We start from the raw sequence: 27957 nt of genomic DNA, 5'->3' as shown, positions 1-27957 counted from the left end.
AAAATTTCGCCTCACAACATAGCTTAGGACGCTCTCGGGGTCCAGACGTGTGACTGTGCCAAATTTTGTGGCTGTAGCTGCGACGGTGCGGATGCCTATCCCGGACATACACACATACATACACACATACATCCATACACACTTTGAGCTTTATATATTAGATTATAAAAAAAAGATTTTTATTCATTATTATTTATATATATATATTTTTTTAATTAAAAATGTGAAGGACACAAGACATAAGCCCCCTGCATATCCCCCTGAGGAAGCCTAAGCGAAACGCGTGTTGGGGCTGCTTGGTGTGACCCGTTACACAGATATTTTCGGGTGAGACCTTTTATACTATTCAGATTGTTCAAATAGATTGTGTGTGGATACTAGTTTGGCATATGCTATATGTATATATATGTATATCTAAAGTGGCATAAATGACTCTATATGTCTGGTACCATTGGTATATGTGAAGATATTATAAGGTTGTCTCCCTGATCTGTAATTATAGTAACTGTGTCGGACCTTATGTCTTGTGTCCTTCACATTTTTAATTAAAAATTTTTTTTTTTATATAAATAATAATGAATAAAAATCTTTTTTTATAATTTATGAATATATTCAATAAAATACTGTTTGCATATGGTATTAGATGCTCCTTATTCTTTCTTTTTTGTTTACAAGTTTTATTGGAGTATACCTTTTATTATTTTTATCACCTAGTTTTAACTCCTTTTTCTAGGATTTTTTAATTACAATTACATCTTCTGTGCACTTTATCAACATCAGTCTTGCTCTTTCATCCTCTCGAGTACATAGCTCTCATGCTCTTCTTACATTTTGTAGATAATCAAAACTTTTCTCTCTCATCATACAATGCAGGAGATGCTCTCTCCAATCACTGAACAGTTTGCTCTCTCTCGCTACACCTTCTCCAAGCTGCAAGAGATAGTTCCCCTAAACCTTGCCCATCTTGTTCTGCTAAATTTAGTTCCTTGTCTTCCACACAAATTAACTCTGCTAATCCTATTAGCATTCACTGCTTGTCTTTTCCTGTCTCCATTAACTGTGCTCTATGGAACTTCCTTTTCAGTCTGTAAGAAACTCCCCTACATTTACCATTTCTTTTTTTCAAATTCTCTTAACCATGTGACTCAATGAAACCTTGATTCAACAGTCAGACATCACCTCAGTTGCTGCTCTCTTTATAGATGGAGTACATTTTTTCTCATTCTCAATCCTGAGAATCAACAAGGTGGTGGTGTTGAAGTATTTATGCCTTCAAAATGTGCTTTTCCAGTTGTTTCCACTTCTACCCTTTCTTCCTGCATGTGGCAGTTATGTATCATCCTCCAGGCCAATCTCAGCAGCATTACCTGGATCACTTTTCATGCTTGCTTCCTCAGTTTCGTACAAGTGACATACTCTCTTTAAGAGGGACTTTTACATTCTCATTGATAATGCAATCACCCCCATCTGCTTTCATATTCTATCTCTAGGCTTTTGACTACTTACTAATTCTTCTCTTTCCCTCTCTGACCACAACCTTCTTTCTTTCTCTGTTAAGATTTATTGCCCCACTCAGGAGACCTTTAAATACTGCACACACAGAAATCTTTATGTCACTAGCACCCATCAACCTTTGAGAAATGTACAGTAATTGGAGTACAAGACATGAAGGGCACCATCAAACAATTAGACTAAATGTAATAGGGATCCAACCGCAGTATGTCCTTAAGTTAATTCCTAGTGACCAAAAAGAGCAAAAAGGACATACAAAATAGCAGGGATCACCTTAGAAAAATAATAACAATTTTTATTTCATAGGACATACAAAACACCACAAAAAATTCATAAAAACACTTAAAATATACAATGGTTACCACACATAACCAGTATAAGTAAAAGCAGCAAATAACCCTGTACCATAATTGTATAATAAATAAATTCCTGAATGGAAATCAGTACAGTGTACAGAATGTCAAGTACATAAGTTTACAATATATATATATATATATATATATATATATATTCAGCTCTATAACTGGGGGATAAGACATAGGGTTCGTAATGGGGGTCAAAAAAGGCACTGGCCCGTACACTAGCCAATGCCCAATAGGGTTAAATGTACCACTTAGATCAGGAAGCATAAGGAGGGTTAAGATAAATATCCAAATAGCCACAATTATATCAATCCCCCATCATACTTTACCACCCCAGGCTGCAAACAAGAGTAAGGACATGGTCACTGAACACAGGTACTCATAGGCAATATATAGATATGACCACAACCTCCTACCCTTGATGAAGTCATGACGGTGACTATACGTGTCGGGTTATGGGAGCAGCACCATGCTCCTCCATGCTCCTCCTGTATGTCATCCGTATGTCATCCGTATGTCTTTTATTATCTTGCACACTTGCAAAATGGACATTTAACTGAACCATGACCTCAAATAATCTTCAAAATATATATACAGTATATATATATATATATATATATGTCAGTGAGACACATTATATATATGTCTTTATATTTCATACAGAGATAGATAGCAGAATAGCCGTTAATTCATTTGTCGGCCTCTTTAAAATCATTGCAAATCTCGACAGGATAGGAGACATGATTTACAAACAGTAAACCCATGCAGAACAATGAGATTTATATATGTCAGTGTCTAATACTGTTAGTACTGTGTGTGTAAAATTGGGACCTGTATGTATTTCCTAAAAGAATGTATTCACAGAAAAAACTGTTGTGGGCTCCCACGCAATTTTCTGCACCAGATAGGGAAAGCCAATGACTGAGGGCATACCTTAATAGCCTAGAGAGGGACCATGGTTATTGGCCCTCCCTGGCTAAAAAAAACCTGCCCCCAGCCACCCCAGAAAAGGCGCATCAGTAAGATGCGCCAATTTCGGCACTTAGCCTCTCTCTTCCCACAGCCCTGTAGTGGTGGCATATGGGGTAATAAGAGGTTAATGTCACCTTTGTACTGTAAAGTGACATTAAGCCTGGTTTAGTAATGGAGAAGTGTCAATAAGACACCTATCCATTACTAATTATAAAGATTGTAAAGGGTTAAATAAGTACACACATGCAGAATAAAGTATTTTAATGAAACAAAAGAACACACAGTTTTGCCATCTTTATTATTCTGGAGAAAACAAAAAGCAATAAACACAAATATCCTGAACAACAAAGTAAAAAATAAACTGCAAATAATGCATAAAGGTAATAATAATAAGGGTATTTAGTAAACATAATTTTGATCAAAATAATGTACAAGCCATCCCGCCTCGTCACGGCAACCCTTGTGGGACAGTCCCTTCTCTAGTATTTAAAACCTTTTCACTTGCCAAGTGACCTGAATGTGAACAAGGATCGAGCAGCTGAACCACTAGTAAAAGCTTAGGCCAGACAGGATGGTTTTCCCAGCTCAGAAAGAGGGCGGTCACACCCATATATGCACTGAATGCACAATTAAATGAATAAAAAACGAATCTGAACTGAGAAAGTAAGTTAATGAGTATGCAGAATGTAAGTGTATATTAACACATGACCATTAACATCTTTATTGTTCTGCTAAATCCAAACGATGCCCTAGATCTCCTGTAAAAAAATTAAAAATAAAAAAACAACACTATACCATACCTGTCCCCCGAAAAGTCCCACACAGTAATCCATATCTGGGGGTTAAATAGTTTACACCTGGGAGCGGTGCTAATGCTTCGCCCCGACTGTAAACCACCGAAGAATGAATGTGAAGTTGCCGGCAGCAAAAAAAAAAGTGTCAGTTAATTTTCCCACGCTACCGAGTTCATTGCAGGTCAGGCTGGGAGGCTGCACAGAATCAGTGACTATATTAAATACATGAGGACAACAGAGAGTTTAATAATCCCAACTAAATGTATGTTGTAATAATAAAGGTAAAGTATTTACCACATCCTAATACAGATAAACAAATAAGTGCAAATATACAAAAAAATCCATATAGCGAAAATCATTAAATATTGGATAGATCAGCTGGGCAATGATACAACCAAGTATAAAGGTAGGCAATCAAACTAAATGAGGGCATTCAGGAGTAAATGCATGTTGCTCAATCATAGAAATATATATACAGTATGTATACCCCAAAACAAGTTATGTAAAGGGTAAGAGGAGATGTAAACATGCTCAGCATATTAGCTCGTTGTTAACCCAATGTACATATTTAGGCTAGTTTCACATTAGCGTTTTTTTGCGCAGCGCATCGTGCGCATAAAAAATGCAAAGAAAAACGCAAAACAAACGCGCGTTTTTTTAACGTCATGCGCACGCTGATGCGTCAAAAAAACGCAGCATTGCTTGCGTTTTACATGCGTTTTTGCATGCGTTTGCATTTTTTTATGCACATGCGTTTTTAGGTGTGACATTTTTTCCATTGTCTAGAGAACATTCTAGACTTGTTTCACTCAAAAAAGCATGCGCAAAAAAACGCAACCGTGCGCAAGACCATGCGCACACATGCGTTCCCATAGGCTTCAATGTGTTGTTTTTGCGCATTCCGTGCGCAAGCGTGCGTATGCGTTTTTTTGCCGAGACAGGGTGCACCAAAAAATGCAACATGTTGCGTCTGGCACGCCTGGCGAAAAAGACAAAAAAACGCATGCGCACGAAAACGCAAGTGTGCGCAAGACCATGCGCACGTCATGTTAAACCTAGGTGCGCAGTGCGCATGCGCACGGGTGCGCACGATGCGCTGCGCACAAAAGCGCAAATGTGAAACCAGCCTTAGTATGGCATCATCGCCAAACATACTGGGAACCATCAATAAAGTGCCATGCGTGCAAATAAATCAAAGAGATGTAAGAGTCTCTTACTGTTAGGAATCTGGGTTCTATAATGCCTATGCGGGAATCCAGATCCACACATTTGTCTCCAGAGGCTAAGTCCTTTGTCCCAGCTTCTGAGCATGCTCACGGGACTAGCTCTCATTGGAGTTCAGGAGTCAGCTGCTCAGGTCCTGCTCCTGAGTTGATTGGTTATGCTCAGGGCTCTGGAGATTTCCGGCAGGTCCTGTACGCTATAAAAAGTGCGCATGGCCGCTATGCCATGCGCAAGTATTTTCATACTGCTGCTGTATGTATGGTGATGGATGCTTGGACTGGTGACTGACTTATTATGAAACCCCTTTCCTCTGATATTACGATTGTGTGAGTGATTGGGCAGCCGCCAGTAGCAGCGCTAGTGTCAGCGCGCTCCAGCTATACTTTTCCAGCAGCTAGCGTCCTGCATCGCACCAGCGAGTTTGCGGTGTCTCCTCTGGTGCTCCGTGCACACCGCGCTGCGGTTGCAGTCTGTCGGACGTTCGCAGTTGCGACGTTCCGCATCTTTTGTTACGGTAGGTCTAGACGGAGTAGTCCTGCGGTTTAAGGCTACTCCTGTGACCTTAAATACCGTATCTGTGTTGCTGTCAGTCTGTGACATAGAAGACTCAGCGTTATTGTATACTCTGTGCGTGCAGCTCTGTGTGTGAATAGAGCTTGCCCCAGTGCATATTGGGTGCAGTTATACCCAGTGCACACTACCGCCGTAGTGCTCTGCCTCTGTTAGCAGCGGTCTTTCCATCTGCCGCACGGTGGACCCTGGGCAGCGAACACGCTTATTTATATTTTTTTAAGCGTGTTCCGCCACCGTAACATAATACTAGCGCCAGGGTCTGGCTAAAGATGGCAGACCAGCAGCAGCTGTTACAGCTTGTGCGTCAGCTCGAGGCTCATCTTGCTACCCTTGAGAGAGCTCTTGCAGCTTCGCAGGCCACAGCTGCTGCTGTCCAAGCACTTACAGACGCGGTTGGGCGTATGTCCATGTCCGCCCTTGTGCCGACAGTTACCCGCCTCCCGTTACCCGAAAAATATTCTGGGGATGGCGCCTCCTGTAGAGGTTTTATCAGCCAGTGCTCGATTCACCTGGAGCTGCTGGCTGCGCAATTCCCTACAGAGCGGGCCAAGGTGGCCTTTATTATATCCCTACTGTCGGGCAAGGCGCTGGAATGGGCCACGCCATTATAGGAGCGTGGTGACCCGGATATCCGGACCGCAGCTAATTTGTTAACTGCTATCAGGCAGGTCTTTCTGGGTCCACGGGTCACATATGATACCTCTCTGCAATTGCTCGCCTTGTCCCAAGGATCACTCTCGGTCAGTCAATACGCCGTCCGTTTTCGGACACTGGCGTCCGAGTTGGAGTGGTCCGACAAGGCTCTAATTCCTGTGTTCTGGAAGGGATTAGCAGAGCATGTAAAGGATGCCCTCTCCACGAGAGAAATTCCTACCAATCTCGAGGAGTTAATATCCATCTCCTCGCGGATTGACCTCCGTTTTTCGGAGCGTGGTTTGGAGCGAGCACACTCCAAACGGAGAGGTACTCTGGCTCCCAAATTTTTTGAGCCTCTGGAGGTGTCTGAACCAGAGGTTCTGCCACCCAAGCCCATGGAGGTGTCTCGCGCCATGTCTGAGACATGTCCAGTTCAAGAGCCTATATGCGGTTTTCACCACCTACTAGCTGCTTCCCAGGAAGACAGTTTCCCGCAATGCTCTGACTGTTAGCCGGTAAGCGAGACCTTTGTCCCTCCTAGCCAGCGGCCTAAAGTCCTCGCGTGGGCACATGAGCCCAATGCGGACGGCCATCGTGGCTATATGCAGACCACAAAGTCTTTGCCCGGTGCGTATTGGTGGCCCTACAGGGCTCGGGACGTAAAGAAATTTATTAGGGCATGCACCCTATGTGCTCGGGATAGTCTTCCCAAACGGAGTGTGGCTACACCCGTCGTTACACGGCGGCCATCTCCTAAAACTCCCATTGTCTCCTGGATATCCCTCCTGAGACCTGGCGATCTGGCCTCTCCTGATACCGTCCGTGTGTCCCGCTTTTCGGTTTCACCTACCGGGACATCAGGCTCGCCTTTTGACGAGTCTGAGACCTGTACCTCTGTCGGGCACAGGTTGGTGCACCGGAGGGTTCAGGGAGGAGGGGGCCCTAGGAGGGGGGGTAATGTTAGGAATCTGGGTTCTATAATGCCTATGCGGGAATCTAGATCCACACATTTGTCTCCAGAGGCTAAGTCCTTTGTCCCAGCTTCTGAGCATGCTCACGGGACTAGCTCTCATTGGAGTTCAGGAGTCAGCTGCTCAGGTCCTGCTCCTGAGTTGATTGGTTATGCTCAGGGCTCTGGAGATTTCCGGCAGGTCCTGTACGCTATAAAAAGTGCGCATGGCCGCTATGCCATGCGCTAGTATTTTCATACTGCTGCTGTATGTATGGTGATGGATGCTTGGACTGGTGACTGACTTATTATGAAACCCCTTTCCTCTGATATTACGATTGTGTGAGTGATTGGGCAGCCGCCAGTAGCAGCGCTAGCGGCAGCGCGCTCCAGCTATACTTTTCCAGCAGCTAGCGTCCTGCATCGCGCCAGCGAGTTTGCAGTGTCTCCTCTGGTGCTCCGTGCACACCTCCAACCAATTGTGGCAGTGGAGTGAATTGCATCCTGCCGTGTCTGACGAGCTCAAGGGGGTGGGACCACCGCCGCCCAAACATCACATCCAGCATCACAGAAGCAGTGAGTAGCCGGAACAAGTGTTCTATTGGCGTCAGTGATGTCAGTGGAATGCACCACCCTGGAAAGATGCCATTTGAGATGCAGGGCGACATGAGGCAACCTCATGCATGCGCTACCAGTGGCAGGGAAAACGTATAACCCTGACTAGAATGGTACAGTGACGACCATATTAGCTAAGGGCAACAACAAAGGGCAAAATATAATAGTGCATAAAATATACAAAGAAACACTGAAATCATCCATAACAATACTATATGTTAATGGATCCAAAGAAATCCACCAAACATAATGATAAACAATATATTGCCGCATGATGATAGTATGGAAACCAGGACACTTCACATATCCACAAGTGGCGTCAGCCTGAATAGAGTTCAATGCGTTATCAGAATTGAGGCACATAATTCAATGTTGAATTGATATCTGCTAAACAGAATGAAGTAAAAAACACACAAAAATTAGATAAACCAATTAAAAAATTCCAGAGGTATATATTAAAATACATATTATTCCAAGACAAAGAGATCCCAGAAAAGACGCCAAATTTACAAGAAAGGTGAAAAGCTAATTTTTTCATTGAGACCCAAAAGGGTCATGTGTCCAATTTAATAATTCAACGACATTCAAGTTGCTCCAGCCTGCACCTCAAATCACCACCCCTAATACCATAATGTACCCAATCAATACCACAAACTTTAAGTAGATCTAGGTCGCAAGCATGGCACAGCCTGAAATGACGGGGAATCGTTTTTAGAGATTCTATGTCAGTAACTACGGTAATTGGGCAGCTTTTATGTCCCTCACGCAACTCCCTAGAAGTTAGTCCTATGTATATTACACCACAAGGACATGTGGCATAATACACAACAAAGTCGCTATTGCAAGATTTATATGCTCTGATCTTAAAATTCCTTTTACCATCAGAAGAGCAAAAGTCAGTAACACGCTCAATATTATGACAAGCCAAACAGGACCGACATGGGAAACAACCCTGTTGTGGTTTCCCTGTGTGAAATGGAAGAGAGGGAGTTGCCACACAATGACTCCTAACTAGGAGATTCTTCAAATTTCTATGCCTCCTTGCTGTCATCAGTGGTGTCCTGGGGAGGTGACATTAAGCCTGGTTTAGTAATGGAGAAGTGTGAATAGATTACTAATCCATTACTAATCCTAAAGTTTGTAAAAGGTTAAATAAACACACACACATGCAGAATAAAGTATTTTAATGAAATAAAAGAACACACAGTTTTGCCATCTTTATTGTTCTGCTAAATCTAAATGATGCTCTCGATCTCCTGTAAAAAATAAAAAACAACAATATACCATATCTGTCCGCCGAAACGTCCCATGCACTAATCCATATCTGGGGATTAAATAGTTTACAACCAGGAGCAGTGCTAATGCTAGTGCCCTGACCGTAAACCAGTGAAGAATGAATGTGAAGCTGCCGGCAGCAGCATCAGTGACATCAGCGCAGTCTCCCAGCCTGACCGGAGGTGAACTCTTGAGCGTGGGAAATTGACAGTTCATTTTCCCAGGCTGACGAGTTCATTGCAGGTCAGGCTGGGAGGCTGCGCAGAATCAGTGACTAGCGGTGACATGGCATCAGTTGAACATCCCTTCGGCAGATATTAGCTACTCACAAATGGCACCCTTACAAAATCCAGCTGCTGCAGCATCTCAACGAGGATGACCCAGATCGGCGCTCTGAATTTGCAGAATGGGCAAAACAAAAATTGAAACAGTACCGTCAGTTTACACAGAACATTATGTTCAGTGATGATTCAAATTTTTTTGGGTGGGCCACTTATATGGATACACCTAAATAAAATGGGAATGGTGACAGTTTTCTTGCGTACGGTGTCTTGCATTTAAATCTGCTGCAATGACCCAGGTACTGCATTCACCAAACATTAACACAATTTCTATCCACTCTTCACATGTTAACCTCTGCGACATGTCAATGGCTGTAAACAAAGAGAAACTTGTAAATATATGTCACATGACTAGTGTTGAGCATTCCGATACCGCAAGTATCGGGTATCGGCCGATACTTGCTGTATCGGAATTCCGATACCGACTTCCGATATTTTTTCAATATCGGAATTCGGCATCGGAATCGGAAGTTCAAAGTTGATTGACGGCCTGACGTCATCATGATGCGCGGTGTGTGCGCATCATGATGCGCCGTCATTTCGGGCCTTCCGGGGGTCTCTGCCGGCCTGCCGGGGGGCTGTGTGGACTGCCCGGGGTCGGTACCGGCCTGCCGGGGGGCTGTGCCGGCCTGCCGGTGGTCTGTGCACCCTGTGGGGGTCTGTACCGGCCTGCCGGGGGGCTGTGCCGGCCTGCCGGTGGTCTGTGCACCCTGTGGGGGTCTGTACCGGCCTGCCGGGGGGCTGTGCCGGCCTGCCGGGGGGCTGTGCTGATGTCCGGGGGTCTGTGCAAGCATCGTCCGATGGGACTACAAGTCCCATCTGGCGATGCCTGCTACCATGACAGTGATTGACACATTAGCCAATGATGGGACAGTAGTAGTCCCATCATCCGGCTAATGTGTTAAATGTTAAAAAAAAATAAAAAAAAAATACTACATACATACTACATACATACTACATGCTACATACATACTACATATATACTACATGCATGCTACATACATACTACATACATACTACATACATACTACATACATACTACATGCATGCTACATACATACTACATACATACATACTACATGCATGCTACATACATACTACATGCATGCTACATGCATGCTACATACATACTACATGCTACATACATACCACATACATACTACATACATACTACATACATACTACATGCTACATACATACTACATATATACTACATGCATGCTACATACATACTACATGCATGCTACATGCATGCTACATACATACTACATGCTACATACATACCACATACATACTACATACATACTACATACATACTACATGCTACATACATACTACATATATACTACATGCATGCTACATACATACTACATGCATGCTACATGCATGCTACATACATACTACATGCTACATACATACCACATACATACTACATACATACTACATACATACTACATGCTACATACATACTACATATATACTACATGCATGCTACATACATACTACATGCTACATACATACTACATGCATGCTACATGCATGCTACATACATACTACATGCTACATACATACCACATACATACTACATACATACTACATACATACTACATGCTACATACATACTACATATATACTACATGCATGCTACATACATACTACATGCTACATACATACCACATACATACTACATACATGCTACATGCTACATACATACTACATACATACTACATACATACTACATGCATGCTACATACATACTACATACATACTACATACATACTACATGCATGCTACATACATACTACATGCATGCTACATACATACTACATGCATGCTACATACATAGTACATGCTACATACATACCACATACATACTACATACATACTACATACATGCTACATGCTACATACATACTACATATATACTACATGCATGCTACATACATACTACATATATACTACATGCATGCTACATACATACTGCATGCTACATGCATGCTACATACATACTACATACATACTACATGCTACATACATACCACATATATACTACATACATACAATACATTCATACAATACATACATAGACATACAGTACATATAACATAGAGTAACATACTTACCAATACTTGTCACATTGTTCCCCGAAGCCATTGTCTTTTCCGGAATAAATATTAACATAACAAACCACAAAAATACTCACCCACGATCCGAAGCAGTCCACGAGTGTGTCCCACGACGATCTTGGGTAGAGAACTGCAGCATCAGATGATGCTGCCGTTCTCTACGGGCTGCAGGAATCCAATGACGGAAGGTAGGTATCCTTCCGCACTGTATTCCTCCGCCACTTAAAAAAAAAAAAGTCCCTAGTCTCACTTTATGCCATTGCTGTGTGGGAATTTCCCACGCAGCAATGGCATAAAGTGAGACTAGGGACTTTTTTTTTTTTAAGTGGCGGAGGAATACAGTGCGGAAGGATACCTACCTTCCGTCATTGGATTCCTGCAGCCCGTAGAGAACGGCAGCATCATCTGATGCTGCAGTTCTCTACCCAAGATCGTCGTGGGACACACTCGTGGACTGCTTCGGATCGTGGGTGAGTATTTTTGTGGTTTGTTATGTTAATATTTATTCCGGAAAAGACAATGGCTTCGGGGAACAATGTGACAAGTATTGGTAAGTATGTTACTCTATGTTATATGTACTGTATGTCTATGTATGTATTGTATGAATGTATTGTATGTATGTAGTATATATGTGGTATGTATGTAGCATGTAGTATGTATGTAGTATGTATGTAGCATGCATGTAGTATATATGTAGTATGTATGTAGCATGTAGCATGTATGTAGTATGTATGTGGTATGTATGTAGCATGTAGTATGTATGTAGCATGCATGTAGTATATATGTAGTATGTATGTAGCATGTAGTATGTATATAGTATGTATGTAGTATGTATGTAGCATGCAGTATGTATGTAGCATGCATGTAGCATGCATGTAGTATGTATGTAGTATGTATGTAGTATGTATGTAGCATGCAGTATGTATGTAGCATGTATGTAGCATGTATGTAGTATGTATGTAGTATATATGTAGTATGTATGTAGCATGTAGTATGTATGTAGCATGTAGTATGTATGTAGCATGCATGTAGTATATATGTAGTATGTATGTAGCATGTAGTATGTATGTAGTATGTATGTAGCATGTAGTATGTATGTAGCATGCATGTAGTATATATGTAGTATGTATGTAGCATGTAGTATGTATGTAGTATGTATGTAGCATGTAGTATGTATGTAGCATGCATGTAGTATGTATGTAGTATTTTTTTTTTTTTTTAACATTTAACACATTAGCCGGATGATGGGACTACTACTGTCCCATCATTGGCTAATGTGTCAATCACTGTCATGGTAGCAGGCATCGCCCGATGGGACTTGTAGTCCCATCGGACGATGCCTGCACAGACCCCCGAAGCCTGCACAGACCACCGGCAGGCCGGCACAGCCCCCCGGCAGGCCGGCACAGCCCCCCGGAGCCTGCACAGACCACGGGCAGGCCGGCACAGCCCACCGGAGCCTGCACAGACCACCGGCAGGCCGGCACAGCCCCCCGGCAGGCCGGCACAGACCACCGGAGCCTGCACAGACCCCCTGGCAGGCCGGCACAGCCCCCCGAAAGGCCCGTACAGACCCCAGAGAGGCTGTACAAGGCAAAAACAGGGTTTTTCTTATTCCGATACCGGAAGTCCCATAGACTTGAATGGGACTTCCGGTATCGGAATCGGCGATACCGATACTTTTTTTAAAGATCGGCCGATCCATTCCGATCCGATACTTTGAAGTATCGGACGGTATCGCTCAACTCTACACATGACCCTCTTCCCATTTTAAAAAATAAAGTTGGATCCAAAATGTCCGACTTCAAAATGGCCGCCATCCATCTTGAAAAGTTTTCCCCCTCCCATAGACAAATAGGAAGTTGATATCACCAACCATTCCCATTTCATTTAGGTGTATCCATATAAATGGCCCGCCCTGTACATTACACCGTTCTGAATTGCTGGCTTTCCAAAGGACACCGGTGCGTATTTCTCACAAGTAACACGCATGGTCCGTGTGGTATCCGTTTTTTTCTCGCACCCATAGACTTGCATTGGCGAGTCTTGGCCGATATACGCAGCAAATCGCAGCATTCTGTGATTTCACTCGCACTTATAATACGGATGAGAAAAAAAGGATAATGGGACCTGCCACATAGATTAAAATTGGTACGAGTGCTATGCGATTTTTTTATAGCATAGCACTGATCTGAACATCATTTAAAATCTGTGGCTAGACCTCAAAATACAAGTGAATGCAAAACGACCCAGAAATCTCACTGAACTGGAAACATTTTTTCAAGGAAGAAGGGATTAAAATCCCTCAAACAAAATTGAAAGACTCCTGGTTTGCTAGAAAAGTGTTTACAAGATGTGATATTTTCAGAAGGAGGTTTAGTAGGTACTAATCATGCAGGGTGTCCAAACGGTTGCATTGGCACATTCCCTTTTAGTAATTTTTAAAATGAAAAATGTGACAATATATTATTTTTCTAAAATGCAATGTGTCATCTTTAACTTTAAACCTTTCAGAGACCATTTCGTCTTCAACTTTTTGAACTGTTTACAATAGCAGTAATTTTGACCAGGAGTGGGCAACTTTTACATGCTATTGTAACTCCCAAGTATTACACTAGCTGTGTTACGGTTACATTTGACTGATCTCTATCTTTCACTCACTCACCTCAATTCAAACATTTCTAAAATCTAACCTTTTCTTACATTTGAAAAGCATGAAGCGGCAGTATCAAGTTCTGTTTTTTCGCACACAAGAAAAATTGAATAAACACTGATTGTAATTACTTACACACTGACCAAACAGTCATAAAATTTTTTATCCAAAACACTAACGAAAATCATTCTGTTTTCTATGCACATAAAAAACCCCACAGATGTGTGAAATCAGGTTTCTAATGGAGAAGATGGCAGCTCAGTCTCTATGTCCTCCATCTATGCTACATATGTAATGCTATACATTTTGCGATTTATAACAGAGTATATAGGAAGAAAAAGCAGAGTATTACTTCAAGAAAGTTCTAATCTTAATAGAAGTAGATGGAAGGCTGGATTGCCTAACGTCCAAAAACAAACTGAATTCTGCTCAATGTCATGGTCAGAACTAGCTAGATCATCAAATAAGAGTATGATTTACATAGACTTGGTAGTATTGTTTCCACTGTCAGCTGACATATTCAAATCAAATTTAGGCTAGTTTCACATTTACGGTTGTATCCGCAACGTATCTTCCACAACCTCAAACGCACGAGAAACCGAGTGCATACGCTGCGTTTTTTAGACGCATTATCTTACGCATGTGGACAAAAAAATGCAGCATTTGCATGCGTTTGCATGCGTTTGCGTTTTTTGTGCGCGTGGTGGAAAATTTTACAGGAGAAAAGTCAAGATAAACAGACACCACCAATGGGAAACCAATGGGTGTTTCTTATGGGGATATCTTTATATAGACCCTTGGACAGTTGAAAACTTCAGATTTAGCTCCGGCATTCTGATGCACAATGGATCTTCGCATGGAGAGCTTTTATTTCAAGAAACAGAGAAAGACATAGAAGATGGCGTCAGCATTATTGGAGATACCCCATTATTGAAGTTCGGGAGAGCCGTGGAGCCTACCACACCCTATACAGCGAGCTCAATGCCAACCTGGAGTAATTTGCAGAATATACCAGGATGTCTCAAGAGACCTTCCGGGATTTGGTTGGTCGTGTCCTAGGAGCCATCAGGAGACAGAACACCGAGCTCCATAGAGCGATTTCTGCTGAGGAACGTCTGGTCACATTAAGGTACGTAAAATTTCTAAAACAAACGCCTGTCATAATTATTATTATTCTGCTTTGTATTATTTTTTTTCCTTTATCTGTTTAGCTAAACACCGTCATAAATATTATTGTTTGTAATATTAATAAAGAGAGCTTATCTTCGCTCCATTTTCAGTACCCGATAGGAATTTCCACCCTGCCTGGAATAGTTGCGGACACCTGCCAGGCTTTGTGGAACGTTCTCTGGGATGAATTTATCCCCCACCCAGAGCGGAAATGAGGCTTGAAATTGCTGAAAATTTCTGGTGAGTATGTAATTTCCCCAAATGTTTGGGAGCAGTGGATGGAAAGCACATATGGATTACTAAACCCGCCGGAACTGGATCTGAGTACTTCAACTACAAGAAATATTTTTCTGTAGTGCTCATGGCAATAGCAGATGCGGATTGTCGTTTTATCGCCGTGGACATTGGAGCTTTTGGCTGTGACAATGACACCCAGACTTTTAAAAACTCTGATATAGGCCAAAGCTTGTATGGAAAAAATTTGAATTTCCCCGACATGACCTTTTCCCAACACCCAAGAGCTGCCCATGCCATTTGCTATGGTTTGGGATGAGGACTTTCAGATGTGTGAGAATCTACAGAAACCTTACTCCAGTCGTGATTTGAACCACACAAAAAGGATTTTTAACTACTGACTGACCAGGGCACGACGAACTGTTGAGTGCACCTTTGGGATTCTTGCCTCTAAATGGCGCATTCTTGGAACTGCCATTAATCTAAAAATGGAGACAGTAGATGAGGTGGTCAAAGCCTGTGTGGTTCTGCATAACTACCTAATTGGTGAAAGAGCGACCCACCATTGAACTTGATGAACCCGTTTTAAACCCATTGCCAGATTACCATCATCACCCTCTGTGGTCAACAGTTGAAGTTGTCCAAATAAGGGACCAAGTTGCTGCCTTACTTTGTGTCTGATATGGGACGTGTGGCATGGCAAGATGAAACGGTTTAATAAAATATTCTGTTGTGTTTGTGTCTGTACCTGTAATGTTAAAATGTTCCTAATGTTTGGTGTTAATTAAAATCCTGTGTTGAGACCTGTACCGAGTCTCCTATGTCTTTCATCCCAAATCCACTTATGATGTAAGTGCTATGGTAGGTGATGTCATTTCATCCAGCGTCTCTTCAGCGCAGTGTGTTTAGTCGGTGCATGGTGTGTGTTGCCAGTGGCGAAATATACAAATAACCAAACCATAGTAGGGACCAAATAACACAAATTTATTTCCAAAAAGAAAAAAAATTAACTTCGGCGACTTGGGGTAAAGTGATCTAACTGGGAGGCGTTGAGCTGGGACGAATGACTTAAAGACGATGCAGGGGTTGCAGGGGAAGGGGCGCTGAAACTAGTGGAGTCAGGGAGGTCAGGGATAGGATTGGAGGAATGGAACGGGAGAGACACACTGGAAGGGAGAGACAAACCGGACATCACAAACACATTGGGAGGTGAGGGGGGAGGGAGTGCGAGAGTCCGTTGTTTTTTTCTCTTGCGGTCTCTGTCCTGTGTTCTGCAAATCTGTCTTCTGGGGAGCATTGGCGTGGTCTCTTCTGGCGCCTTGGTGCTGGACAACGGCCTGGCAGTATCCTGGTGCTGCTGCTGCAGCCTGGTGCTGGTGGATGTCCTGGCATGATTCTGGTGCTGCTGCTGCAGCCTGATGATGGTGGATGGCCTGTCAGGGTCCAGTTGCTGCTGCTGCATGTTGGTGGATGTCCTGCTAGGGTCCTGTTGCTGCGGCATGTCTGTGGTGGAGGAGGTCCAAGCAGGAGCAGCACTGCATGGTGGTGGTGGTGGACTGTGCAGCAGCACTCAGCATGGTGGTGGCGCTGTGCTGGTGTCCAGCAGGGCTTGGAATGGTGGTGGCAATGCAGTGGTATGCAGCAGAACTCAGCATTGAGGTCAAGCGTGTCAGTGTTGGCACTGGTGGAAATGCCACCACTGACTGCTGCAAGTACCGAGTCTGCTGTATAGCCTGCACATAAACAGCATTGTAGGCCTACATGACATTGAGCTGGAGATCAGGAGTAAAGTGTTCTGACATGCCCTGTTTTATCTGATTAAAAAAATGAAGTGCTGGCCTCTGGAGGTCAGCTTTCAGATGGTCAAGGCTTCGGTTGACATCCTGGACAAGTGTCTTCATAAGGTTGAAACCACTTTCCAATCTGTTTCCCAGTGCCTTGAGGCCATCCTGGAAGATCGAACTCAAATGCATGAACTCGGGCATGAGTGTCCTGTCAGAGGCCTTCTGCCGCTGGCAGGAATACCCCGAAAAACCAGTGGCAGAGGCCTGGGACAGGGGAACACCTGATAGATCAGCTTCCTGGTCTCCAGTCTGTGTTGCCGGCCCATTTTCTGCTTCGCTGGTGGATGGCTGGGACGGGTCTGTGGCTGTTCGATGAAGGACCGCTCCAGAACCAGGCTCAAGGGTGCTGCTCCAGGTGCTGTGAAAACAAAAGAAAAACATTAGTACCAAACATTTACAATAGTAAAAGCGCCAAGTCCTGTGGAATAGAAAAATACAGGTTAAGCAATACAACAAAATCCAATACACCACAAAAATACTTACGTTCTCTGGGCAAGGACCGGTCCCAAAGACAACAGCATGCAGTGGTATTTGTATTTGTGAATCCTTGCTCCAGAACCACTTTTAGCCTGGCTCTCAAGACGAAGATCCTTGTTGAAGCGATCCTTCATCGAACACCAACATGTTCTGACTTTGCGCACTATGAAAAAAGAAAAAAAAATTAGACAATGCACTTTCAGCCTTGATCACACAGCTGTGTGTGATGCGAGAAACTCACAGGAGTTTATCGCATCACAAACAGTTGTGTTATCCTGGCCAAGATCACTGCCGCAGCACACAACATTGAAATACTTACGAAATTCCTTGCGGACCCATGGTGGGGCATTGTCCCAGTCATCCAGCATTGCTTTGGCCACCTCATTCCACAGCTGCCGGATCACCACCTTGTCGGATTGCTGCTGAACCCGGGTGTCCCACAACGGGACTCGCTCCTGGACCAGTGTAATTAGGTGAACGTTGTCTATGATGTCTTCCTCCCATTCTGGAACCTAGAAAAGAAAGAAAGACATTAATGTTGTAAAGATAAAAAAAAGAAAGAAAAAAAGAGATCCAGAAAGCATGCAAGAATAAGTAAAGTCAAGAACACCAAAAAAAAAGAATAATGTTAAAGACAAAAAAGGGAGGAAAGAAGCAAACTGAAGAAATAAAACAGGCAGCAATTGTACAGTCAGGAAAAAAAAACAGAGTGAAATCAGTCAAGTATACTTACACGATGTCTTGCCACCTGACCTTGTGCTGGCTGCTCCTGCTCTGCCTCCACTCCAGTGGAAGAACTGTTCTGAAAAAGGAAAAAAAAGATTTTGCCATATGTGTATATGTGACAGAGAATACTTACTAATCAGTAGGGAATGTACTCACTTCACTTTCCTGTCCAGCATGTTCAGGGCCATGGCGCTCCTCAGAAGATGCTGAAGACATTATGAAGGCTGCAAGAAAAAAGACAGAAATTAGTACATACTAAATCAAGGAAATATGACAGAAAGCTTCACATACTCACATTGTCCAAAGTTGTGAATCTTCACAGCTGCAGAGCTTCTAGTCTGGTTCCTAGTCTGTAGAGTAGTGGACTGGCAGTGGCAACTCCCTCTTTTTATCTATCTTTGTGTGGGGGGTGGCTAATTAGTGTCTAGACAGGTATACTGTGAAAAAACACATGCGTTTTAAAACGCTAGCAAACGCGTGTGCTTGCAAACGCATGTGTTCTAATAGACTGTAATGTATTGTTTTGACACATTCCTTCCGCAATAGGCCACATGCAGAAGGCGGCAACAAATTGCCGCCTCCAAAATTGCAAAATGTTGCGTTATCCGCGCCCAGCCGCACAAGCCGAAACGATGCATGCGTAATCAAACGCGGCAAAAAGCATTCAATCGCATGTACCTGCGTCCACAATGATAAAGATAGGAAAACATGATGCATCCAGAAGTATGCGGCATTCGGCATAAACGCTGCCGACACAACCGCAAATGTGAAACCAGCCTTAATCCACTGGATGCAGTAAACTCGTTAACCCACATGACCGATATATCCATCATGGAGTGTCAGGAACTTTGGAGTGAGCTCAGAAACAGCACACCCTCTTTAATACTTTTGTTAAGTACTAACAGCAGCATTTAAGAAACGCAATCCAACCTGGATGTTAATTGGGGCACTTATCTGCTCCCCCGTAATGCGATCATGGGGAGCTGATGGATTGCTATGACAGCCAGTGGCCAATTGAATGCCCCTATGCCATAATAACAAATTAAGAACAAAGTAGAAAAAAGTTTTTAAACAAATTCAAAGATAAAAATTCTAAAAATTTGAGTCAAGAATAAACCATCTTTTGCCCAGATAATAGTAAATAAATGAAACAAATAAAAAATATATGCCTATTTGGTAGCACTGCAACCAAAAAAGTCTGATCAATCAAACTATAAATTTAGATGGCTTAGGAGGGTAGATCCTACTGCCAAATTCCCCTTAAAAAAAAATGAAAGTTTGATATTGTCATAATCGTACTGACCGGGGGAATAATGTTTCCAGGTGATTTTTGCTGAAAAATGAATGCCTTAAAGCAAAAACCTAGAAAACAATTGTGGAATTATGTTTTTTTTTTCAGTTTCACCTCACTTTGATATTTTTCACATTTGTATGATTAAGTGTATAGTGTTGTTGAAAATTAAAATTAGTCCACAAAAAAGAAGCCCTCATATGGCATATTGGTGGGAAAATAAAACAGCTATGGTTCCTGGAGGAATGGAAGGGAACAGTCAGTGCAAAAATGAAAAATCACTCATTCCTTAAGGAATTAAATACTGTCTGTATAGACAAAGTAAAAATTGCATAATAAAAGTAATGAAAGCAGTGTTTGTTTATGTACTTGTATTTTATAAGACGTGCATATAGCTTTTACCATGCAGATACATCTGTTCACTTCATTAAATATATTAGATAAAGCAGAAACTTACCATTTTGAATCAGTCTTCCCAAATTGGTTCCTTTCTTAGAAATAACATAGAATGGGTTCCTTTTATGACTCACTGCCTTTCTCCAGTACTGAGCGTGTGTATGTGTAATATACATCCTTTTCTACTGTGTTTTTGATGCCTAATGTGTCAGGGCGTGCCAAAAAGGAAAGTGTATTTCCAGCAAATGATAGGAAGATAAGGATAAAAACAAGTTATACCCAAGCTGCAGCTCTAACGGAGAAATACAGTAGAAAAAGTAATGAAGTAATTCATGGATAAACTTTACAGATTAAAGGTCTTTTTTTAAAGATCTCATGCTATCTCTGGTGAATAAATGTGAAGTGAAAATTGCATTGCAGATTTGAAATCCCGAGCATGTCAAGTTATGATGTAGATTAGAATGATGCAGTGCAGAGAGTGCTTTTTTTTGCTGCTGCTGTGAATTTTATTGCTGACCACATAAGGATGTAAGCTTAATCCTCATTTGCTGCAGATTAATGCATTAAATTAGAGACTGCAGGGGCTAACAGGCACCAATAACAGTTTAGGTGTAGATTACCATATATAATTGTGTATAAGCCATGTTTTCCAGCAATTTTTTTATGCTGAAAAAGCCCCCATCAGCTTATACTGGAGTCAAGGTCCCACAAGTTGAAGGGAGAGTGGTAGCGACAGAACAGCGGATCACAGGAAGCAGGAGCTGGCTGCTGTGGCTAACTCCTATGCCCACTGCTAAAGAGAAATTAATATTCACTGCGCTCCATGTCCATGGGAAAGCTGCATACCAGGATAAGGATGAGGAGGCCATGCATACCAGTATAGGGATGAGGAGGCCATGCATACCAGGATAGGAATGAGGAGGCCATGCATACCAGGATAGGAATAAAAGAGCCATTTATACTGGGATGAAGATGAGGAGGCCATGCATACCAGTATAGGGATGAGGAGGCCATGCATACCAGTATAGGGATGAGGAGGCCATGCATACCAGGATAGGAATGAGGAGGCCATGCAAACCAGGATAGGGATGAAGGGGCCATTCATACCAGGATGGGGATGAGGAAGCCATGCCTACAAGGATAGGAATGAAAGGGCCATGCATACCAGGATGGGGATGAGGAAGCCATGCATACAGGATAGGGGATGAGGAGGCCATGCATACCAGGATAGGGATGAAGGGACCATGTATACCAGGAAGGGAATGAGGAGGTTATGCATACCAGGATAGGGATGAGGTGCCCATGCCTACCAGGATAGGGATGAGGGGCCCACACATACCAGGATAGGGATGAGGGGCCCACACATACCAGGATAGGGATGAGGGGCTTATTCATACCAGGATAGGGGTGAGGGGCCCATACATACCAGCATAGGGAGGAAAAGGCTATGCATGCTAGGATGGGTATGAGGGGGCCATGAATACCAGGATAGGGATGAGGGTGCCACGCATATGAGGATAGAGATGAGTGGCCCATGCATACCAGGATAGGGATGAGGGGTCATGCATACCAGGCTTATTCTCGTGTCAAAAAGTTTTCCCAGTTTTTTGTTTTAAATTTAGGTGCCTCAGCTTATATTCTGGATGGCTTATACTTGAGTATATTCAGTATTCTTGAATCACGCTCTTTACTAAGCAATTTTTTTAACAAAAGCCTGGAGGTTGTTCAGAGATGTGATATTGATGCTCTACCCTAAGCATATGTCAACAATATAAGATAAGTGGGCATACCTTCCAACTTCAACAGAATAAAAGAAGGGACAAATCTTGTGAGCGCCCCAGCAAATTACTGATCATATCCTTAGTCACACCCATTCACATCTTCTTTCTTCACCGCATGGGGAGATGTCAGAGTGGTATGGTGGCAGTGAGAGACAATTAGCAGACTGCTGCATACCAGGATAAAGATGAGGAGGCCATACATACTGGGATAGGGATGAGGGGGCCATGAATACCAGAATAGCAGTGAAGGGAACATGTATTCCAAGATGGGGATGAGGAGGCCATGCATACCAGGATAGAAATGAAAGAGCCATTCATACTGGGATGGCGATGAGGAGGCCATGCATACAAGTATAGGGATGAAGGGGCCATGTATACTAGGATGGGGATGAGGAGACCATGCATACCAGGATAGGGATGAGGGGCCCATGCATACCAGGATAGGGATGAGGGGCCTATTCATGCCAGGATAGGGAGGAGGGGCCCATACATACCAGGATAGGGATAAAGAGGCTATGCATAGCAGGATGGGGATGAGGAGGCCATGAATACCAGGACAGGGATGAGTGGGCCATGCATACCAGGATAGGGATGAGGGGGCCATGCATATGAGGAGAGAGATGAGTGGTCATGCATACCAGCCTTATACTCGTGTCAATAAGTTTCTCAATTTTTTCTGGTAAAATTAGGTGCCTCGGCTTATATTCGGGACTGCTTATACTGAAGCATATTCGGTATTCTGGAATCATGCTGTTTACTAAGCAAAATTATTTTTTTTTACAAAAGTCTGGGGGTTGTTCAGAGCTGTAATATGCTCTATCCTAAGCATACGTCAACAATATAAGATAAGTGGGCATACCTTCCAACTTCAACAGAATAGAAGAAGGGACAAATCCTGTGAGCGCCCCGGCAAACTACTGACCATATCCTTAGTCATACCCATTCACAACTTCTCTCTTCACGGCATGGGGAGATGTTAGAGTGGGTATGGTGGCAGCGAGGGACAGTCAGCAGACTGCTCAAGACAGCAGTTCGTACGCCCAAATATGGGACTTTCTCACTGTTTCTGACATGATTAAAACTAGAGCTGGGCAAACTTGTTTGGAAAACGTTGGCCAATCTTAAATTCAACATGAATGTAGCACATTCGGATTCGTGTTCGTTTTCACAAGCAAAGTCAGCAAAATTCGGTCACAGTATGGTAAATCATTGCGTTTCCACTATTGCTTTAGTTCTGACTTTGGCTAGAATAGTGGTGGTGTATGATGAGCAGAGGGGACGGTCGGACGTGTTTGATGAGTGGAGGGGGTGTGGAGAGCTTAGAGGAGTGACACGCTCTTTTTGTTTTCCCCTTAACTTATATATGTTGATTCCGGCAGCCATTTAGCCAATTCAGCAACCATCCACAACATCAGGGCTTGTGTCATTGGCTGCCAAAGTCATAAGTCTCTCCTTATAAAGAGCGGACGTGTTGTTTTGACGCCATTTTTTCAGTGTAGCAGCGCAGAGATGCCAATCCTGATGCTGCTACTGGATAGTCAGAAAGTTATTTTGGCAGTTGATTGTCAGTCAGCTAGTTCAGATACATGGGATCCTGTGTGGCTGTGAAATTGACCTTCCAGGAGATCAATAGTTTTTGCTCAGTGTGTGTGAGACACCAGGACACATTTCAGCATGTACGGTAACTCTTTTGTGCTGCTAATAGTGTGCTTGAACCAGGAGCACACATATGAGAATCTAAATTGTTAGTTCTAATACCGTTCTCCATAAAGCAGGGGACATTTCAGTATCTAATCATTTTTTGCTCATAGTTTTGCTCCGTCCATGAATCCACGTTTGAAAATCCAAATTGGTAGTTTTAATACCATGCTCCAGAAAACAAGAGATATTTCAGTTTCTAATAATTTTGTGCTCATGTTTTTGCTATGTCCATGAGTCAACATGTGAGAATCTAAAATGTTTGTGCCTAATACAATGGTCCTGAAACAAGGTCACATTTGTGCTGAAAAATATTTTGGGCTGGAAATACTTAGGAGTAGGCATGAGTAGTGTTGAGCATTCCGATACCGCAAGTATCGGGTATCGGCCGATATTAGCGGTATCGGAATTCCGATACTTAATTCCGATACTTTTTTCATATCGGATTCCGGAATCGGAATCGGAATAGGAAGTTCCCATCATGCTATGAGCCTGCTTGCTTTGATTAAGCCAATGGGAATCCTCCGAAGTGTGGGCACATCCTGTTAGGCATGTAGGCATGTTAACTATTGGCATGGCTGTGATTGGCTGCCGAAATGATGTCATGATGCACTATAAAAGCCACCGCAGCCGCCATTTCTGGTCACTCTGCTGTGAATTCAGTTAGGGACAGGCTGCTGTAGAAGACTGTGAGGGACAGTTAGAAATAGCGATTCCACCAAACATCTAGTGCTTTACCCAGGCTACATAAACCACCACTGTAGCCTTCTTTGCCCTAGCAGCAGTGTCCACAGCTGTCTGCAAGGGCTGTGTGAGTGCAGCTCACGCTGTGGAGTGGGTCCTGCAGCCACGTCAGGCTGTAGGCCACCCAGTGTGATCACTGCTGCCTCATACATCTTTTATTTTTTGAGCTGCATTTTTTACATAATTTCAATCTAGTGTGCTTCCATCCGTATCCATATACGTTGGTTGCAAACACTAGTAGTAGACAGCGGAGCCTTTCTGCAGCCTTTCAGTGCTAGTGTCCACTTTGCTGCACTGTTCACGGCTGTCTGAGAGGTCTCTGACTGTGTGTGAGTGCAGCTCACGCTGAGTAGTGTGTCCTGCAGCTACGTCTGGCTGTAGGACGCTCAGCGTGCGTCAGTGCCTCACACATATTTTTATTTGAGTGCAGCTCATTTTTTCTTCTATTAGTGTGCATCCATCCGTCTCCATCTACGGTGGTTGCAAACAATATAAAGGAGTACACAGCGGAGCCTTTCTGCAGCCTGTCAGTGCCAGTGCCCACTTAGCTGCACTGTTGACGGCTGTCTGAGAGGCCTCTGACTGTGTGTGAGTGCAGCTCACGCTGAGTAGAGTGTCCTGCAGCTACGTCTGGTTGTAGGACGCTCAACGTGCGTCACTGCCTCACACATATTTGTCTTTGAGTGCAGCTCATTTTTTCTTCTCCTATTAGTGTGCATCCATCCGTATCCATCAACATTGGTTGGTTGCAAACACTATATAGGAGTAGATAGAGGAGCCTTTTTTTCTGGCTTGTGCCCTGCCGGCGCAGCCAGATTAGTATTACCCAATTTTTTTGGAGCCTCATCTTTTGCATTGTAGGTTACCTGCCTGCATTGTAATAGCTCCAAAAAGTTGGTGATACTATCAGTTTCAATTCTTTGTTCACATACTTTGAGTTTGTTTCCAACAAAGAAACCACAAAAAAAGTTCACCAAACACTACATTTTGAACTTGTGTAGGCCACATCAGCTCCTATTAAAGTCTAGTCCACACACACACACACTTCATAAAATTAGTGTTTCTTGTACCTGTAACCAGCTGTTCAGGAATAAGCACACTAAGGCCCCCCTTTGTACTTTTTTGCCTATCTTAAGCAGTCTTGCAAGATGAAGAAGGCAGGGAGTAAGGCGCGTGGGCGTGGGCGTGGAGTTTCAGCAGGGAGAGGACGTGGGGATTCTGCAGGGAGAGGACGTGGGGATTCTACAGGTAGAGGACGTGGGGATTCTGGGCCTGCTGCGGGCACCAGTGGATCAGCATCCCCCAGTTTTAGCAGGCAACAGTCCTTTATGCGCAGCTTTGTAGGACCTCAACGTACCCCACTGCTGCGGGAGGAACAAATTGAAGCCGTTGTCGGATGGATGGCAGCTAACGCATCGACTTCAATTACTTCCGCATCCTCTCAGGGTCAGAGCACCGAAGAGCAACCATCTGTCTCTTCACCACCTGCCAAAGTGCCCAGGCAGTCAGAGAGACATGGACAGGAGCCATCACAGTCTCTACTTCTGTTCTCGGAATCTGTTGGCTTGGAAAGAGGGGGCCAGCCAAGCAGCATTCCTGAATGTGAAGAAGAGGGAGTATGCAGTGATGCGCAACTTCTTTGTCCCTCTGAATCTGAAGAGGCGAGTGGGCCAGTGCCTATGGTCAGCACACCTCAGTACGCATCAGATGATGACGAGACTCAGTTGCCACTTTCTGGTGCGTACGGTGCTGGCGAGACAACCCCGGAGAAGCAGCTGTTTGAAGAGGGGAGGGAAGATGATGAGGTCCTTGACCCATCATGGCGTGAGCAACAGGAAGGTGGTGGGAGCAGCTCGGAGGAAGAGATTCCCCTACCGGCCAAAACAGGAGGCAGAGGGAGGGGGAAGACTTGGTTGCCTGTACCCTCCACTTCGGCACCCGTTAGGAGCATTCCTCCTTCCAAAGGCAAACCGGGCGCTCACAAGAGTTGCAGTGCGTGGTCCTTTTTTGACACAGTTGCAGATGACATTTGCTTTGTCAAATGCAAGCTGTGTCATCAGAGAGTCAAAAGAGGGAGAAATGTCAGCAACCTCAATACCACAAATATGTGGAAACATGTGCGCACCAAGCACGAGTTGGAGTTGCAGAGACACCCTGAAGACGTAGGCCAACGTACAGCACCACCTACCACCTCTTCCGTTCGTGTTGGGCCCTCTTCCTCCAGCTCACACACTGCTGGTTCGGCTTCCTCACAGGATCGCCAAGGAAGAACCTCTGCCACTGTTGTCCGGAGACCCTGTCAGATTCCACCCATAGCAGCACGTTCCCATCCATCACAGCTATCGGTAGCACAGGCATGGGATAAAAGGCGCCCTTACTCGGCAAACCATCCCCGAGCACAGTCTCTGAATGCTGGCATTGCCAAACTTCTGGCAGTTGAAATGCTGTCATTCAGGCTGGTGGACACTGACACCTTCCGGGACTTAATGGCATTGGCAGTCCCCCAATACAACGTGCCCAGCCACTTTTATTTCAGCAGGCGAGCCGTCCCTGCCCTGCAGAAACATGTTGAGGGCAAAATAAAACATGCGCTACTAAACGCCGTTAGTAGCAAGGTCCACCTGACCACCGATGCGTGGACCAGTAACCATGGACAGGGACGATACCTTTCCCTCACTGCCCACTGGGTCAATGTTGTGGAGCCGGGTACGGATCTGGAGAGTGGCGCTGTACGTGTTCTTCCAACGCCACGGATTGCAGGACTCCAGTCTGTACACATAGACTCCTCCTCCTACTCAAGTTCCTCAGAAACAGCAGAGCAGGAGCCTGTTACGACCGATATGAGCACAGCCGTGGCCAAACGTCAACAGGCTGTACTCAAATTAATTTCTTTGGGGAATCGAAGCCACACAGCGCAGGAGCTCTGGAATGCTATCAAGCTGGAGAGCGATGTGTGGTTTGGGCCAGCGAATCTCCAGCCGGGCTTGGTAGTGTGTGACAATGGCCGAAATCTGGTGGCAGCTCTTGGCCTAGGCAACCTCACACACATCCCATGTCTGGCACATGTTCTTAACTTGGTCGTGCAGAGCTTTCTGAGGGACTATCCGGATCTTGCTGCACTGTTGCACAAGGTCCGCATAGAGTGCGCTCACTTGCGACGTTCCAGCACGGCAAGATCGCGCCTTGCTGCTCTGCAGCGACGATTTGGCCTTCCGGAACATCGCATCATATGTGACCTACCCACCCGGTGGAATTCAACGTTACATATGTTGGAGCGGTTGTGTGAGCAGCAGGCAGCAGTCATGGAGTACCAGCTGCATCAGGCGCAAACAAGTCGCACTGTGCGCCGTTCACACTTCAGCACCATTGAGTGGGCCTCTATGAAGGACATCTGCCTCGTTTTGCGTGCCTTCGATGAATCCACGCGGATGGCGAGTGCAGATGATGCACTAGTCAGCATGACTGTCCCCCTTATCTGCCTGCTTCAACAAACACTGCAAGCACTAAGGGATGAGGTTTCAGAAGAGGTGGAGGATGAGGAGTCCCAAATGCCATCTGCTTCTG

General features: G+C 44.1%; 1 protein-coding gene across 1 annotated transcript in view; it reads right to left on the bottom strand.

The window, feature by feature from the left end:
• The window catches only part of LOC141066014 (P-selectin-like), a 927434-nt gene extending 907098 nt beyond the window's left edge, over positions 1-20336 (bottom strand). Inside the window, exon 1 of the mRNA XM_073557950.1 lies at positions 20232-20336. Coding sequence (XP_073414051.1) covers positions 20232-20234 — 3 coding nt within the window. The 5' untranslated portion in view covers positions 20235-20336. The remainder of the gene's footprint in view (positions 1-20231) is intronic.
• Between the last annotated feature and the right edge of the window lie 7621 nt (positions 20337-27957).

Source organism: Dendrobates tinctorius, unplaced genomic scaffold (genome assembly GCF_039654945.1).
Source record: "Dendrobates tinctorius isolate UK_male_01 unplaced genomic scaffold, ASM3965494v1 ptg000012l, whole genome shotgun sequence".
NCBI lineage: Eukaryota > Metazoa > Chordata > Amphibia > Anura > Dendrobatidae > Dendrobates > Dendrobates tinctorius.
The sequence above is the reverse complement of the archived record's forward strand: the minus strand, read 5'-3'. Positions and strand labels throughout refer to the sequence as shown.